This window comes from Macrobrachium rosenbergii, chromosome 46, assembly GCF_040412425.1.
Source record: "Macrobrachium rosenbergii isolate ZJJX-2024 chromosome 46, ASM4041242v1, whole genome shotgun sequence".
Classification (NCBI taxonomy): Eukaryota; Metazoa; Arthropoda; class Malacostraca; order Decapoda; family Palaemonidae; genus Macrobrachium; species Macrobrachium rosenbergii.
Window position 1 is genome coordinate 54,331,818 of NC_089786.1, and position 16,218 is coordinate 54,348,035.

At 38.3% G+C, this 16,218-nt stretch overlaps 1 protein-coding gene across 2 annotated transcripts; it reads right to left on the reverse strand.

Moving 5' to 3' along the window:
- Positions 1 to 1,856: 1,856 nt before the first annotated feature.
- On the reverse strand, positions 1,857 to 15,031 carry LOC136830364 (cytochrome P450 4C1-like). 2 transcript variants are annotated; one of them, XM_067089876.1, is made up of 12 exons: positions 14,925 to 15,031; positions 12,405 to 12,583; positions 12,062 to 12,143; positions 11,090 to 11,193; positions 10,490 to 10,580; positions 8,880 to 9,065; positions 7,745 to 7,817; positions 6,798 to 7,000; positions 5,941 to 6,122; positions 5,393 to 5,561; positions 4,885 to 5,064; positions 1,857 to 4,468 (listed from the first exon to the last, which is right to left on the reverse strand). In XM_067089876.1, exons 2-12 carry the CDS (start codon positions 12,513 to 12,515, stop codon positions 4,284 to 4,286), a joined length of 1,566 nt encoding a protein of 521 aa, XP_066945977.1. In that variant the 5' UTR covers positions 12,516 to 12,583; positions 14,925 to 15,031; the 3' UTR covers positions 1,857 to 4,283. The 2 variants fall into 2 exon arrangements, with proteins under 2 accessions (XP_066945977.1, XP_066945976.1); XM_067089875.1 differs by lacking the exon at positions 14,925 to 15,031 and having other exon boundaries at positions 12,405 to 12,591.
- Positions 15,032 to 16,218: the final 1,187 nt, after the last annotated feature.

The following is a 16,218-nucleotide window of genomic DNA, read 5'->3' on the forward strand; positions in this document are numbered from 1 at the left end:
CTACATCCATTTCCTTCTTTCCATTTTCTACATATTTTTGGATGTAGATCGCTGCATTCCTCTTCATAGCCATCTAGATATGCACATTTGCCATATATCTCATAATTGTGACATATCTTGGGATGTTTGTAATAACATCTTTCACCAAACCTGCAATTCCCTCTTTTCAAAAGGTTGCATACTGTGTCTTTCTTTTCTTTTTTTTTTTTCTTGTTCTTTCCCATCAGTATGGAGATCCGGTACAACCTCTTTGGGATTTTATTTTGATTTATCATGTCATAATTTATTTCTTCATAAGTATGTTGCTGTATTGCCTCATATGTAGAATCTATGAGTTTCTCTGCATCCATACTATTATCCTGTTCTTTGTTTTCATTAATCTTTTCCCTCTCTTCAGTCTTATTTTCTTCTTTTCTATTTTCCTCTTCCTCCTCTTCTTCATCCTCTTCATCTTCTTCATCCTCCACAATCTGTACATTAAGTCTTGATTTAATGACCTTGTCTATCCATACTAGACATGTTGAGCAAAATATTTTTGTGTCCTTATTTCTATTTTGCTCAACTTCAGCACATGAAGGGTGTGTCGGTACGTGGCAAGCATAGCATTTCCTAATCAGGTTTTGTGGATTTACAATTCTATACCACACTCTACATAGTTTACATGCTTTAGGCATCCGTTTGCCTATTGCATCAATCAATATATTCACTAATTCCACTGCATTTATTTTCTTTGATGGAATGTGTTGATTTTTGTAGATTTTCTTTATAAGTCTTTTGATAACTTGAACTTTCATTGGTATCCCTTCTATTATTTTCATTATATTTTCTACAGATTTGCTCCAGTTTGAAGGATCGTATCCTTTCAATATGTCTGTGAATGATTTCACATCTTTTGGTCGATGTTGCAATTTATCTCCACGATCAGCAAACCAAGTTCCCTTCCTGCCAATTCATCATATTGAATATCTCCTATGCATGCAAGATTTCTCCACCTTTTGCCACTATTGGTTGACTCCTCCATGATTTTCAGAATTTATTAATTCACTCAGTAAACAACTTATTAGACGGTTTATCACTCTAATCTGATATTAAGCTAATCACCGATAGTTCACGAACACTTTTAGCTATATTTCATTCGCTAATTGTATGTAAGACGCGTATTATCGGGTAGATTATCCAGACCATGAATGATTACGTCTCACCGAGAGAATGTCACATCACAGAGAGAGAGAGAGAGAGAATAGACAATGAGAGAGAGAGAGAGAGATCCCACTACCGCCCAAACCTTTGCACTACGTAACAGCCATTATAAACTATATCATAAGAAGAATTCCTACGTTAGTTCGTTTGTCCCCCCAAGGTCAACGTACAGGAGGTGTTGGGGGCGGGGGCAGAGGGCCGCCTATATATAATCTCCCACCTCCGGGACGCCAGCTCAGTGAGCAGCTTGCACTCCTTACGAGACGACCTTTTAACGCGATGTTTCGCCTCCTCCTGATACTCGCCCTCGTCGCCTCAGGGGCACCGAACCCGATCCGAATCCCTCCCTGGGATCCAAAGGCTCCGACGACGGAGGCCCCGCCGCTTCCTGCCCCTACAGCAGCGGGAAGCCCTTGCCTGCCGTGTTATTCCGGCCCTTACTGCACCTACGACCGAGGGCTTTGCCCTGCGCGGTGAGGGTCGGGAAATGTGTCCGTCTGCGCAGGCGTTCTTAAGGCGAGACCTTAGATCACCCTTCGTTTTATTACGGCATAAATAAACAAAAGGGTGACACAGCTGTGTGCTTCGAAGAACTTGCTTCCATTTTGCTTTTGTGACAATAATATTATTGTTGATGATAATAATATAACATAAAATCTAAATTCATCTTTGTTTTATTGTGTTTTGTGACCTATTTTGTTAGTGAAATGAGGTCAAATTAAATTTGACCTTCAATCAGGAAGTTTATAAACCTGGCTTGATGTTAACGTATTTTGTTTATTACGAAAGGTAATATATAGCCTTTTATTATGGATTATATACATATATATATAGTCATTAGTGAATTACCTTTCTGAAAGGTGTCATGTAACTTAGACCACCATTTTTTAGGCCTATACGTTTACAAATTTCCCTATATGCATCATTTTTTGGCCTATACATTTACAAATGTTTCTATTTGCATCATTTTTAGGCCTATACATTTACAAATGTTTTTATATGCATCATTTTTAAGCCTATACGTTTACAAATGCTCCTATATGCATAATTATTTAGGCTTACACGTTTGCAAATGTCCCTCTTGACAGACACAAGGCGACATGGAAATAAAAAGCATAAATAGGCCTATAAAAGCCACAGAAGTATAGGTGTTCATAGATAATTGTGGTTGCACATACGAAGTTTATAGATAAACAAATGACAGTAAGCAACGCAGCCGGGGTAAACGTATTTAAGACAAATAAATAAATCGTTATGCACCTCACAAGGTGTACTGCAACCCCTTTTACTGTACCTCCATTCATATTCTCTTTCTTCCACGTTGCTATCCACCTCTCCTGACAATTATTCCGTAGTGCAAACTGCTTTGAGGTTTTCCTCCTGTTACACCTTTCAAACCTTTTACTGTCAATTTCCGTTTCATCGCTGAATGACCTCACAGGTACAAGCACTTAGCCTTTGGCACGAAACGCTATATTCCAATAAATCATTATTACCAAATTAGCATGAAGAGGAATTCCCAGACATATACAATCACACACAAAAATAGGAAAGCAATGACGTAATCATGTAATTATTATTCAGAGCAATGACACAGCACAACGAATCCGGTGACTGACATCCAATTACCATTAGTAATCAGGACACGAGAAATTATCAGGTGGTAATAATTATTCCGGGTACTACCATGAAACTGCTACTGAATGTTAATAAGCATATTTTGGGTTGGTCAACATGGCTGGCTAATGTTTATTCGTGTTTTGTTCATTTGTTTTTAATCCTGTTTCAATTGGGTTTTTGTACCTAGGATGAAGTTTCAGAGAGTCTTTTGTTCTTAGGATGAAGTTTCAGAATATTTTAGTCCTAGGATAAAGTTTCAGAGAGTCTTTTGTTCCTAGGATAAAGTTGCAGAGAGTCTTTTGTTCCTAGGATAAAGTTTCAGAATATTTTAGTCCTAAAATAAAGTTTCTGAGAGTCTTTTGTTCCTAAAATAAAGTTTCTGAGAGTCTTTTGTTCCTAGGATAAAGTTTCAGAGAGTCTTTTGTTCCTCAGATAAAGGTTCAGAGAGTCTTTTGTTCCTCAGATAAAGTTTCAGAGAGTCTATTGTTCCTAGGATAAAGTTTCAGAGAGTCTTTTGTTCCTAGGATAAAGTTTCAGAAAGTCTTTTGTTCCTAGGATAAAGTTTTTTAGAGGGCCTTTTGTTTCTATGATAAAGTTTTAAAGCCTTTTATTCCTAGGATAAAGTTTCAGAGAGTCTTTTGTTCCTAGGATAAAGTTTCAGAGAGTCTTTTATTCCTAGGATAAAGTTTCAGAGAGTCTTTTGTTCCTAGGATAAAGTTTCAGAGAGTCTTTTGGTCCTCAGATAAAGTTTCAGAGAGTCTATTGTTCCTTGGATAAAGTTTCAGAGTCTATTGTTCCTAGGATAAAGTTTCAGAAAGTCTTTTGTTCCTCAGATAAAGTTTCAGAGAGTCTATTGTTCCTAGGATGAAGTTTCAGAGAGTCTTTTGTTCCTAGGATAAAGTTTCAGAGAGTCTTTTGTTCCTAGAATAAAGTTTCAGAATATTTTAGTCCTAGAATAAAGTTTCAGAGAGTCTTTTGTTCCTAGGATAAAGTTTCAGAGTCTTTTTTTCCTAGGATAAAGTTTCAGAGAGTCTTTTGTTCCTAGGATAAAGTTTCAGAGTCTTTTTTTCCTAGGATAAAGTTTCAGAGAGTCTTTCGTTCCTAGGATAAAGTTTTAGAGTATTTTATTCTTAACATAAAGTTTCAGCGTCTTTTGTTCTTAAGATAAACTTTCAGAGAGTCTTTTGTTCCTAGGATAAAGTTTCAGAATATTTTAGTCCTAGAATAAAGTTTCAGGGTCTTTTGTTCCTAGGATAAAGTTTCAGAGAGTCTTTTGTTCTTAAGATAAAGTTTCAGAGAGTCTTTTGTTCCTAGGATAAAGTTTCAGAGAGTCTTTTGTTCTTAAGATAAAGTTTCAGAGTCTTTTGTTCCTAGGATAAAATTTCAGAATATTTTTTTCTTAGCATAAAGTTTCAGAGTCTTTTGTTCTTAAGATAAAGCTTAAGTGAGAGAGTCATTCATTCCTAGGACAAAGTTTCAGAGGGTCTTTTACTTCTAGGATAAAGTTTCAGGTGGTTCCCCTTCGCGGGGCGCAGGATCAGTTCCCCAAGGACCTCGACCTGACCTCTGGTTTCCTGGCTCTCGACGCGGAAATTCCTCAGGACGTGACTGAGGATAACCTTCTCTTCCATCATGGCGAACTTTTGGCCTTTGGGGAGAACGAGAGAATTAGCTGTTAAGTATTTTCCTTAATTGTACTATGAAGATTAGCTATGCAGTTCCTTTGTCCAGCTCTGGATGGAACTATAGATCACATACTATGAAGTTCACCTATGCAGTTCCTTTGTCCAACTCTGAATGGAACAAATTAAAGACCACATATTATGAAGCCTACCTATGCAGTTCCTTTGTCCAGCTCTGAATGGAACTATAGATCACATACTATGAAGTTTGCCTATGCAGTTCCTTTGTCCAGCTCTGAATGGAACTATAGACCACATACTATGAAATTTACCTATGCAGTTCCTTTGTCCAGCTCTGAATGGAACTATAGACCACATACTATGAAGTTTACCTATTCAGTTCCTTTGTCCAGTTCTGAGGAAAACATACTTTGAAGCTTACCTATGCAATTCCTAGGCCCAGCACTGAAGGGCACATATGCAAACGGATGCCTGTCCCTGCTATTCTCAGGCAGGAATCGGTCTGGATCAAAAACCTCTGGATTCTGGAAGTACTTTGGGTCGCGGTGCAGACGGTACGTCAGGATCGTCACTGAAGTGTCTGCTGGAATATGGAAATCGCCTGAAAAGACGAAGAAGAATAAGAAAGGCTTCGCATGGTGATTCCAGTCCAGTTTTAAATCTGATCTGGAAAGAATTGTCTTTGAAAAAAGCCATTGTGTCTTATCAAAGTACTTTCTCTGAGGTAGGCCTAGAATATGAGTCAAGAAGAAGAAGGAGTCTTGATAATTCCAGTCCAGTTTTAAATTTGATCTGGAAAGATATGTTTTTCAAAACAGCTGTTGTGTCTTATCAGCCTACTGTCCTCTGAGTAACCGCTAGGTAGGCCTAGAATGCAGCTGATGTTTACATCTGAAACTCAAACAGCAATCAATAAATGAGGCTGTTACCTATAACTATGTCTTCCCTGACTTCTCTGCCGAAGAAAGGCACAGATGGAAATATCCTCAGAGCCTCTTTTATGCAATTTTCGAGATATTTCAAATTCCGCAGGTCCTCTGTAGTCACTGGCCTGTCAGAGTCACCGAAAACGCTGTCTAGTTCCTCGTGAACTTTGCTCTGTGGGATGAAGAGGTATTATGTTAATAAACAAGCGAAGGACAATATTTTCTTAGAGTTTTTGCCTGTAAAATACCTCAGAAATAGATGATTTAGGTTATAGGAAGCTGTGATCTCAAAACAGTGACTCTAAAGTAGCATATTCTGACAGATTATCTTGTTGATGGCAGCTCTAGCCTACAGTAAATTCCCGTTTTCTTTACAGCTGTTTATCTTGGTTTAAGGTCTGGTGCGTTTCTCTGTCTTCTTCTTGGTATAAGTCAACCTATTTCTTATAAGTCTTACAGAAGTTCTTTTCCCCCAGTCACGAACATTTATAGTACTAAAGGTGTCTCAGATTCCTCAATTTGTGGATCTGAAGCTTCGCTCACTCACTTACCTGGACCTCCGGATGCAAACCTAAGAGGAACAGGGACCAGTTGATGGCTGCCGTCGTAGTGTCATGCCCTTCAAACATGAAGGTGTCCACTTCCTCCCTGATGTCCTCGTCAGACAGATTAGCCTCGCCCTTTTTGGAGTACTCCAGCAGGAGGTCAAGGAATGCTAAACGCTTCTTGGGTCCTGGGGAGGGAGAGACAAAGTCAAGGTGGTTTAGTATAGGTCTAATACTTTTGATAATGTAGTGTCTTCTTGGAGTAAACCATTTGTTTGTATCTATCATATTTATAGTTATTCTGGTTCCCCACTGGGGGGAGATGGCCCCAGAAGATATTTCGTTACATTTATGTTAATAATGAAGCTGCAAGCCTTACACCTCTCTTTTGCTCTCCTCAAAACACCGTAAGAGTAATCCCAGTGGCTACCAATAGGTCTAACTTGCCCTGCTGTACTTCTTCAGTCTCTTTGTAGGGTCATGGTTTAAAATCTATACTTTCCTACAAAATTACAGTAAAGCCTCCTGTTGAGTTTGTTTTGATAATATAAAAGGGGGGGTTTTTTTAGATCTTATACTAGGAATATTAGATCTCCCACTAGCTTTGAGTTCAGTATGTTCTAAATCTGGCCATAGCTGTGAGAATGCCTTACCCAAATCTGCATTTCTAGAATTTTTTTTTTTTTTACTGATTTCAGTACGAACTTCTCATCCTAACCGAGCAAGGATCATAGGCCGTAGGCCTACACGCTCAAATAAGATTTGTAGGTCTATACACTGTACTTTGACCCACCCAAATACGAACAACAAAAGCGCCTAAGCTTCCCCAACCGTAAACATTACATAAACATCAACTTGAATACCGTTAGATTCTTCTTCTTTCTCTTGTCCTGATTTTTCGGTCCTTTCTTGGAAAAGCTTCCTTCTTTCCCTTATAGTCTTCAGAGAAAAGTCGTGGGTGATTTTAATGACAGAATCGCGCTCCTTGGCGTAGCCTGATAACCAGTAGAGAAGGTCCGAGTGTTGCCAGGCGTTGGCGACGCGTTGCTGGGTCATGTATCCTATCCTGAAGAGGAAGAAGAAGAAGATGATGATGAAAAGTAAACATTAGGTGTTGAACACAGCGGATTTTTAGCCAGCAAACATCAAATCTTATGCCTTGTTTGCTGAGAAATGAACAAAGAATTTATCATTTCATGAACGTTTAGAATATCTTAGCTTATCTATAGCTTAGATTAATTTGCTGTAACTTTAAGAAGAAGAAGAAGAATATGAAGGAAAGTAAACAAAAGGTGATTGAACACAGCGGACTTTTAGCCAGCAAACAGCAAATAATTATTTTCGCTTGCAGAGAAATAAACAAAGAATCCTTCATTATATGAACGTTTAGAATATCTTAGCTTATTTATAGCTTAGACTAATTTTCTGTAACTTTAAGAAGAAGATGGAGGAAAGTAAACAAAAGGTGATTGACCACAGCGGACTTTTAGCCAGCAAACAGAAAATATTATGCCTTATTTGTTAAGAAATGAACAAAGAATCTTCCATTATATGAACGTTTAAAATCTCTTGATTTATTTGTAGTTCAAAATACCATTCTGTAACTTTCAGAGGACGAGGAAGAAGAATATGATGAAGCATAAACAAAAGCGAATTATTAGCCAGCAAACAGCAAATCGTTCGCTTCGTTTGTTGAGAAATGAACAAAGAATCTGTCATTTCAGGAACGCGAATAATATCCCAGCTTGCTTATAGAAGGTTTTTCCTCTAATTTAAATGCAAGTGAGAAAAGTAGCGAGTGAGATCTTACTTATAAATGGCGTTGACGTAAGTGTTATCACCTTCGTCGTCTTGGGCGTTGATTGAAGTCCCCATCGCTGTTTCTGTCCAAGGAGAAAATGAAAACACGCGATGGTTATGCAGTCTATTAATGCCTCAGAAATAGCAAGGAACAAACGTAGGCCTATAGGCCTACAGTTTTTCAATATGATATCGTAGCAACCCAGAATCAGACACAATTTGGAACCTTTTGTCACATATGACATAAGTTTATATATTTTTTATATGCTTGTAACAATAAAATGCAAAATGCTTCATGCAATAGGCCTGTAGGCCTACGAGTGTGGTTGGATAGCGAGAGAAAGATCCGGATTATAAAGGAGATGAAGTACTATGGAAGAAACCTCCACAGTCGCGCTAATAAGTGACAGTTTGAGAGGCTGGACAGCGAGATTGGAGAGAGGAAAGGGAATATCAGGTAGATTAAAAGGTTAGAAATAGTATGGGTTGCAGCTAGAGCCCTTAGGTAGGCCTACGCTGACGTTTGAGAAGATGGACAGCGAGACTGAAGATAGGAAAAGGAATATCAGGTAGATTAAAAGGTTAGAAATAGCAGGGGTTGTAGCTAGGAGCCTTAGGTAGGCCTACATTGGCGTTTGAGAGGGTGGACAGCAAGACTGTAGATAGGAAAAGGAATATCGGGTAGATTAAAAGATTAGAAATAGTAGGGTTTGCAGCTAGAGGCCTTAGGAACGCCGCAGAAACCCTTTAGCAATGCCCACAGAATACCATATGATGTAGGCCTACACTGAAGTTTGAGAGGCTGGACAGCAAGACTGAAGAAAGAAAAAGGGAATGGAGGTAGATTAAAAGGCTAAAAACAGTAGGGGTTGCAGCTAGAGGCCTTAGGGACTCCGCAGAAACCCTTTAGCAATGCCTAAAGTGCACCATATGTGAGGTAGGCCCACACTGACGTTTGAGAGGCTGGACAGCAAGACTGATGATAGGAAAAGGAATATTAGTTAGATTAAAAGGCTTAAAATAGCAGAGGGTGCAGCTAGAGGCCTTAGGGACGCCGCAAAATCCCTTCAGCAATGCCCACAGAGTAAGGGATAGACCTATGCTGACGGTGTCCACAAGAACTTTCTTTTCTGACTCCAACTCACCGCAGATGATATCGAGCGTGCATCTCGTCACGTAAGGGAAAGCGTTGAAGGGCTCCCCGTCCGCTCTCGCGCGCAGTTTAGCGACCATCTTCAGGCTCTCTGCGTTGAAGACCTCGACGAAGTCCTCCAGAATCTTGAAGTGGAAAGCTGGAGTCAGGAGCTTCCTTCTGGAGTGCCACTTCTGCCCTGAAGAAGGAAGAGGTTCCTTATTGTGGTCGCTTCTTTATGTGTCGCCATTATTATTATTATTATTATTATTATTATTATTATTATTATTATTATTATTATTATTATTATTATTATTATTATTATTATTATTGCTCTCCCAGAGCAAACCAAAGTGCTATCTAAACTACAGTATAAGCTCTTATAGAGCAAGATAAGGGGCCATTTAGTTGGTTAAAATCTGTACAAAATCTGGCTGGCTATTATTATTATTATTATTATTATTATTATTATTATTATTATTATTATTAGATGCTCTTTCTGCCGGAGAAAGTCAAAGTGCTATCTATGTACATTATATGCTCTATACAGAGCAAAAGAAGGGGCCATTTACTTGGTTACCAGACGCACGATTACAGCAAAATTTAACCTTAAAAAAAATAAAAACTACTGAGGAGGCTAGAGGGCTGCAATTTGATATGTTTGAGAATTGGAGGGTGGATGATCAACATACCAATTTGCAGCCCTCTTGCCTCAGTAGTTTTCAAGATCTGAGGGCCGACAGAAAACAGTGTGGACAGAAAAAGTGTGGAAGGGAAATAGTGCAACAAAAAGTGTGGACAGAAAAAAGTGAGATCAGAAAAAGTGTGGACAGAAAAAAGTGAGATCAGAAAAAGTGTGGACAGAAAAAAGTGAGATCAGAAAAAGTGTGGACAGAAAAAAGTGAGATCAGAAAAAGTGTGGACAGAAAAAAGTGAGATCAGAAAAAGTGTGGACAGAAAAAAGTGAGATCAGAAAAAGTGTGGACAGAAAAAAGTGAGATCAGAAAAAGTGTGGACAGAAAAAAGTGAGATCAGAAAAAGTGTGGACAGAAAAAAGTGAGATCAGAAAAAGTGTGGACAGAAAAAAGTGAGATCAGAAAAAGTGTGGACAGAAAAAAGTGTGGACAGAAAAAAGTGCGGACAGAAAAAAGTACGGACAGAAAAAAGTGCGGACAGGAAAACGTGCGGACAGAAAAAGTGCGGACGGACAGACAAAGCCGCCACAATAGTTTTCTTGTACAGAAAACCAAAAATAATGTTTTGATAAACATAAATAGGCAAATGGAAAAATATAAAAAGCAAAATTGAATTATTTTTAATCACCTACATTATGAAAACTGAAAAAAAAATTTATTTTAATAAAAAATTATTTTTTACATGAAAATTTCAAATTTAATCATGATTATTTTATTCCATCAGACTAAAATACCTTCTGAAATATATATATATATATATATATATATATATATATATATATATATATATATATATATATATATATATATATATATATATATATATATATATATTCCAAAAGGTATTGTATTCTGAAAATCAATAAATCCCACCGGGGTCATTTCTGTAAGTACCCTCCAACGCCAGATATTAAATCCAAGAACTCACCGGACGACGTGAGCAATCCGGCTCCCAGCCACGGGTGGAGGAAGTAGTACGCAAAATTCTTTTCCAGGAGCCTGGAACTGCTGAGGACGGCCTGGAAAATGGAAATGGTTTGACACAGAGAAGGAATACTCTCTTGGAGAGTGATGCTTCTCGTACAGAGTTACTTAGACTTTACACTTTTCTGACTTTTCTGATATCAGATGCTATAAATAAAGATGTATAGGACAGAATTCAACCTAAAATCATCCTTAAACAGCTGATTCTATTAAAAATTCTCTTTAAACACACACAATTAACAATTATATATCAGGGTTCTGCTGTTAAAACTGAGTCCAGTACAGAAAAGTTGTGGTTTTCTGTGAATATGATTTATAAATAATAAAAATGAAAAAGAAAGTAGTCTGGAAGCTTTTAAACACCGTTGCCTAGACTAAAAGCAAAAGGTTGGTTGTGATGAGTGACCTAAATGTAAGAGAAGATGAAATGAATTTGCTTTACAGTCATTTTGTAGAGAAATGGTAATGATTAGATAGTTTCAGATCCACAGCAGAAAGAAGAAACCTGAAGAGCACCTGAAGAAGGCTCTGTAGGAAACCCTACCTCAGTGGCTTGAGCTCCGCTAATGAAAACGACCGGTTGATTCCCAAGCCATATCTTTGATATGTCTCCGTAGTCTCCGAAGCTGTTCAACTTCTCGAAGAGTTCTGAAGAAGGAGAAGGTTATTTTATCGATGTATACATTCACTATGGCTTAGAGCTAGATTCAGGTATACCAGAAACAAGTTAAAATTGTAAAACATTGTAAAATATATAAGAATATTGATTCTGACACTTAAAAAGACTGTTTTACAACTGAGTATGTTTACTATGGCTCAGAGCATAGATTCAAGCATAGGTCTAAGGCTACATAACGTCCCTACCTTGTAAGAAATTGTAAAAAAAATTTTAAAAATTGTAAAATATTGTTACTGACACTCACAACACACCTCTGGGATTGGGGGTGGGTACCACCAGTTCACAATGAGGCATGACACCATCCAAGAAAAAGAGAAAAACTTTATTTTCACTCTAGTAGTCAAGAAGTGCACAGCTTGTAACTGGTTGACAGCGACTGATAACGGATAATCTGTTGTCATAACTGACTGATAGACTGAGATTTTTTTTGGCTCATGACTGACCGGGGGTGGGGCGACTGGTTGATTGATTGTGAGCGATTTGGTGCCATTACTGATTGGGAAGGTAGGCTTAGCCACCCCGTGCCCCAGAGATCTGGAGGAGATTTGGACTCATGTCTTCAAATTTGTCACCAGAGATGTAGTGAAAAGAGACAAACAGAGAGAGAGAGAGAGAGAGAGAGAGGGAGAGAGAGACAGAGAGGGTAAGTTTACAGCCAGACAAAGAAGAAACATTACCTCTAGATTCTAGAGCCATCTCAAGAGCATTCCCTATCATCATGTGTGTATGTGTGTGTGTGTGTGTGTGAGAGAGAGAGAGAGAGAGAGAGAGAGAGAGAGAGAGAGAGAGAAAGGGAAAGAGAGATAAGTAAACAGCCAGAAAAAGAAGAAACATTACCTTTAGATTCTAGAGCCATCTCAAGAGCGTTCCCTATTATCGGCAAACCCCGGGGGCCCGGTAGCTTGTTGATAGCCCATATCTGTGATTAGGAAGTACATAGAAGAGTTGTTTTACTCATTTTGCATATTTTATATATATTTTATATATTCAATTCATTCATAAACCTTTCCTGAGATCCAGTAGTAAATATTCACACGCATAAACAGGCTGAGATCAAGTAGTATACATATAGTTACAGAAACAAACTAAATATTCACTCTCATAAACAGGCTTTTCAATCTTCCATCAAAAACCCTCTTCTCTCTAGGCCTATCTTTTAGACAGAAATAAAGGCCATTACCCTCTTCTGTCTTTTAATGAACCAGTGGGACAGAAGTCCCAGCAGGAGAGTGAAGAAGAAGTAGATCAAGGCGTCTGTCGTAGGCCTAGTCTGTTCCAGAGTCCAGTTCATGATTTGCGAGGAAGAGGAATGTAGGCCTATGGGGTTTAGATTCTCAAGGTTGTGCTTCTTGGTGTTACCTGGAAGCTAAAATGTAGTTAATAAGAAGATTATTCTTATAATAAATGCATAAAAATCATATAATTTTCTTGTAATAAGTCAGTTCGGTGCTACTTTGGCCCATTATCTCCAAGGTGCTACTAGTACTAAACACCGTATGGTAAATGTAAAGTAAACGGCTGCACGAAGAGATCATTTATTAATATAATTTATCGATCAAACAGTATAGAAATAGGTGTATACAATACTTTGATCCCCAAGGGGCTAGTACTAAACGCGCCATCCCAAGGAGCTTCCGCCATGTTTAGTACTAGCACCTCGGAGTAGGTAGCACCGTCAGTCCTTTCTAGATCGAGGCTGGCTTCAGAAAACAAGAGAGTACACCAGCCACTGGTACTTATTTAATCTATCTGACATTCTTTCTCAAAGTCTTTCACCAGTCCCAGCAACTTGTGCTTGCATGCACTCTCAGTATCTTCAGCAGTAATCAGCCTAGCTACCTGACACAAAAATTATGGACCCCTTAGTTCCTGAAAAAAGGGGGGGGTTCTGACCCCAAAAACAGCAGATTGTCTCTCCAAAGAATAGATAACAAATATGGCCCTAATTTATTGTTTGTTTCTGTTGATCAATGAACAAACAAACAATTAAATCTGATTAAAATCTATGCTTATTTGTCTGAAGTTTAAGAGCCTTCAATACACAAGACGCCATCTTTGATTGGAAGGACGAAACAGGTAGAATTAATAAAAAAAAAAAATGTTAGACCTAAACCTATTTTATATAAGATTTGCGCCAATCAAAGGAATAGCTTAAGACGCAGAGTACCCTAAACAAAAGACGCCACATAGTTCTAGCGGAATATTTCGCGTCGTCGCGTCATTTCGAACCCAGGCGTACCTATGACGCAAAGGAAATACCCAGGGGACGAATGCAACCCAATCTGGCCCCGTGGGAGGTGGAACTTGTACCCCAAAAGTGAAGGATGACCTCGCTGAGACCTCAGTGCCCTTTTGTTGTTGCTGAGAGAGAGAGAGAGAGAGAGAGAGAGAGAGAGAGAGAGAGAGAGAGAGAGAGAGAGAGAGAGACGGGGGGGGAGAGAGAGAGAGAGAGGGAACGCATTTCCTTCCTCTGTGTTTGAGGAAATAGTGAGAGTGTATAGGTCTAATGTGATGTCATATGAGTGGAGAAGCTTATTGGCTCTCTCTCTCTCTCTCTCTCTCTCTCTCTCTCTCTCTCTCTCTGTAGTAGATCATTTATACGTTTATCCACAACTACATGACAACCGGAGACTCTCTCTCTCTCTCTCTCTCTCTCTCTCTCTCTCTCTCTCTCTCTCTCTCTCTCTTCATTCTGTATAGTAGATCATTCATACACATATCCACAACTATATGGTGAAGTAAAGAGAGAGAGAGAGAGAGAGAGAGAGAGAGAGAGAGAGAGAGAGAGAGAGAGTACCCTGCCCACTGCAACGCTGATTTGTTTGTTTAGTTTGACATAATTGTAAACAAACAAAAAAACGTACCAAAGGCGTCTTGGGTACATTTTATTATTATTATATATAATATATTATTAATCCTCGTCTGATGGCAACACTTGCGTCTAACTATCGTTTTGTTATTTATCAATTTATCAACATCATAGTTAATTTGTTAGTTATTATACACAAACAATTGTTATATCCAATCGTTCTTGTTACGTCATTCTTGTGTTATTTCCTTTTGTTCACATTTCTAATCGCTTCTTCTTCTTCTTTAATCTTCGGTCTAGTATGTCTGGGCAATGAGCTCTTACCAAGATTGATTTTCCCTCGTATAAATACACTAAATATAATATATTTTTTTATATTTTTATATTTAAAAAGTTATTTTAGACAATTATTAAACAAAGTAAAAACAATTTTCCCTAATTGTTATTTGAAATGTTTTTTTTTCTAGTTAAATCAAATTACAAACAATGCACCTTAGCCAGAAATAGAATCGAATTTCATTTACTCTCTCTCTCTCTCTCTCTCTCTCTCTCTCTCTCTCTCTCTCTCTCTCTCTCTCTCTCTCTCTCTGGCGTGCCACTGGTTCTAGGCTATTTAATAATAATAATAATAATAATAATAATAATAATAATAATAATAATAATAATAATAGACGTTTGAATTTTACAAGTCGACTGTAATTGTAAAAAGACTATTTAAAATCACACTTCAATAGACTAATAGCCTTTTTAGACTGACGAAAGCTGATCATTTTCATCAATTCACACTAAACTTTCATTGATCCACTTTCATTTCCCATCAATTCAAGTCCTCTCTCCATCAATGCACCCACAGCTTTCTATCCCCCCAGTCGAAAGTTCCCATCAATTTACCTTCTATTTTCCCCCCACAGACTTTAGCGTGAAGAAGAAGTCAACTCGTCCCGCTCCCAGACGACTCTTGGACGACTTCTGACGCTCGGCGCCGAATCAGACTGAGGGAACGACTGACACGTAACGATCCAAGAGCACAGTCGTCGACCCTCTCTCTCTCTCTCTCTCTCTCTCTCTCTCTCTCTCTCCTTGACCTTGGTCATCCTTATCTTGTCACGTTCACTTGGTGGGGGAGAAGAAGAAGGCTTGTTAGGTCTATACTTGTTCACGCCATCCAATATTCCTCTAAATCTTGTCTGTTCTGAGTCGTTTTGATGTCTAAGTTCTACAGATAAGTAAATTAAACATGTTTAAATTTTGCCTTATTATTTTTCCAAGTATTCTCTAATCTGAGACGGTTTTAAAGCCTAGGCCTATACTTGTTCACGCCATCAAAAATTCCTCTATAAATCTTGTCTGTTCTTCGCCGTATAGAAAAACAAATTGGACATGTTCAATGATTATTTAGTTATTTTTCCCAGTAATTTTTTAGTCTGGGGTTGACTTAAGGAGCCATATTTGTTAAATTCAAGTACAAATCACGCCTGTAGAGTTCTTCCCAATCTAGAAAGACTCTATATTTCTCTCTATAAAGCCTTATTACCAAGATTATTTTACTTTTAGGCTTTTAATCTCAGTACAGGGTCTTTCCTGTCGCTAGCCACTGATATCTGGAGCCAGCGTATGAGCCTTAAGTCTCCTTATTCAGAAAGAAAGACGGTCTTTCACAGAAGACTCATGTGTCTAGCGTCATTCTGGCAAGACTGTCTGTAGACCTAAGATTCCCATTCCCATCAACAAAAGACTAGATGTTGTTTATAGTTTTATTGGCTTGAGAAACTTTTTGCCATAGTCTTACTACTGAGGTCACAGAAAACCTGTCTGTAGTCTTAGCGTCCAATCAACAAATGAATTAGATGTTGTTCATGGTCTTACTGGTTTGAGAACCTTTCTGCAAGGCTTGCTAAGTCTAGTGAGACCTTTTCACAGTCTTAGTATCCAGACCGAAAGTTATTCACACATTGGTCTTTAATCCAGGGAAACAGAAATGAACTTTTGTCAGTTTACGTAAGAAAAAATGGTCCTTTAACCCCTCATAATCAGTTCACCGGGAAATATCGATTATAATGTAATCTCATCAACATGGGCGGTCTTGAAGAACCATAGATTAAGAATAGATACCCTCGAGATTCAGCTATGGGGATGTGGAGTGCCGTGACGTCACTGCTAGCGATAATTTGATGTGTATTTATGA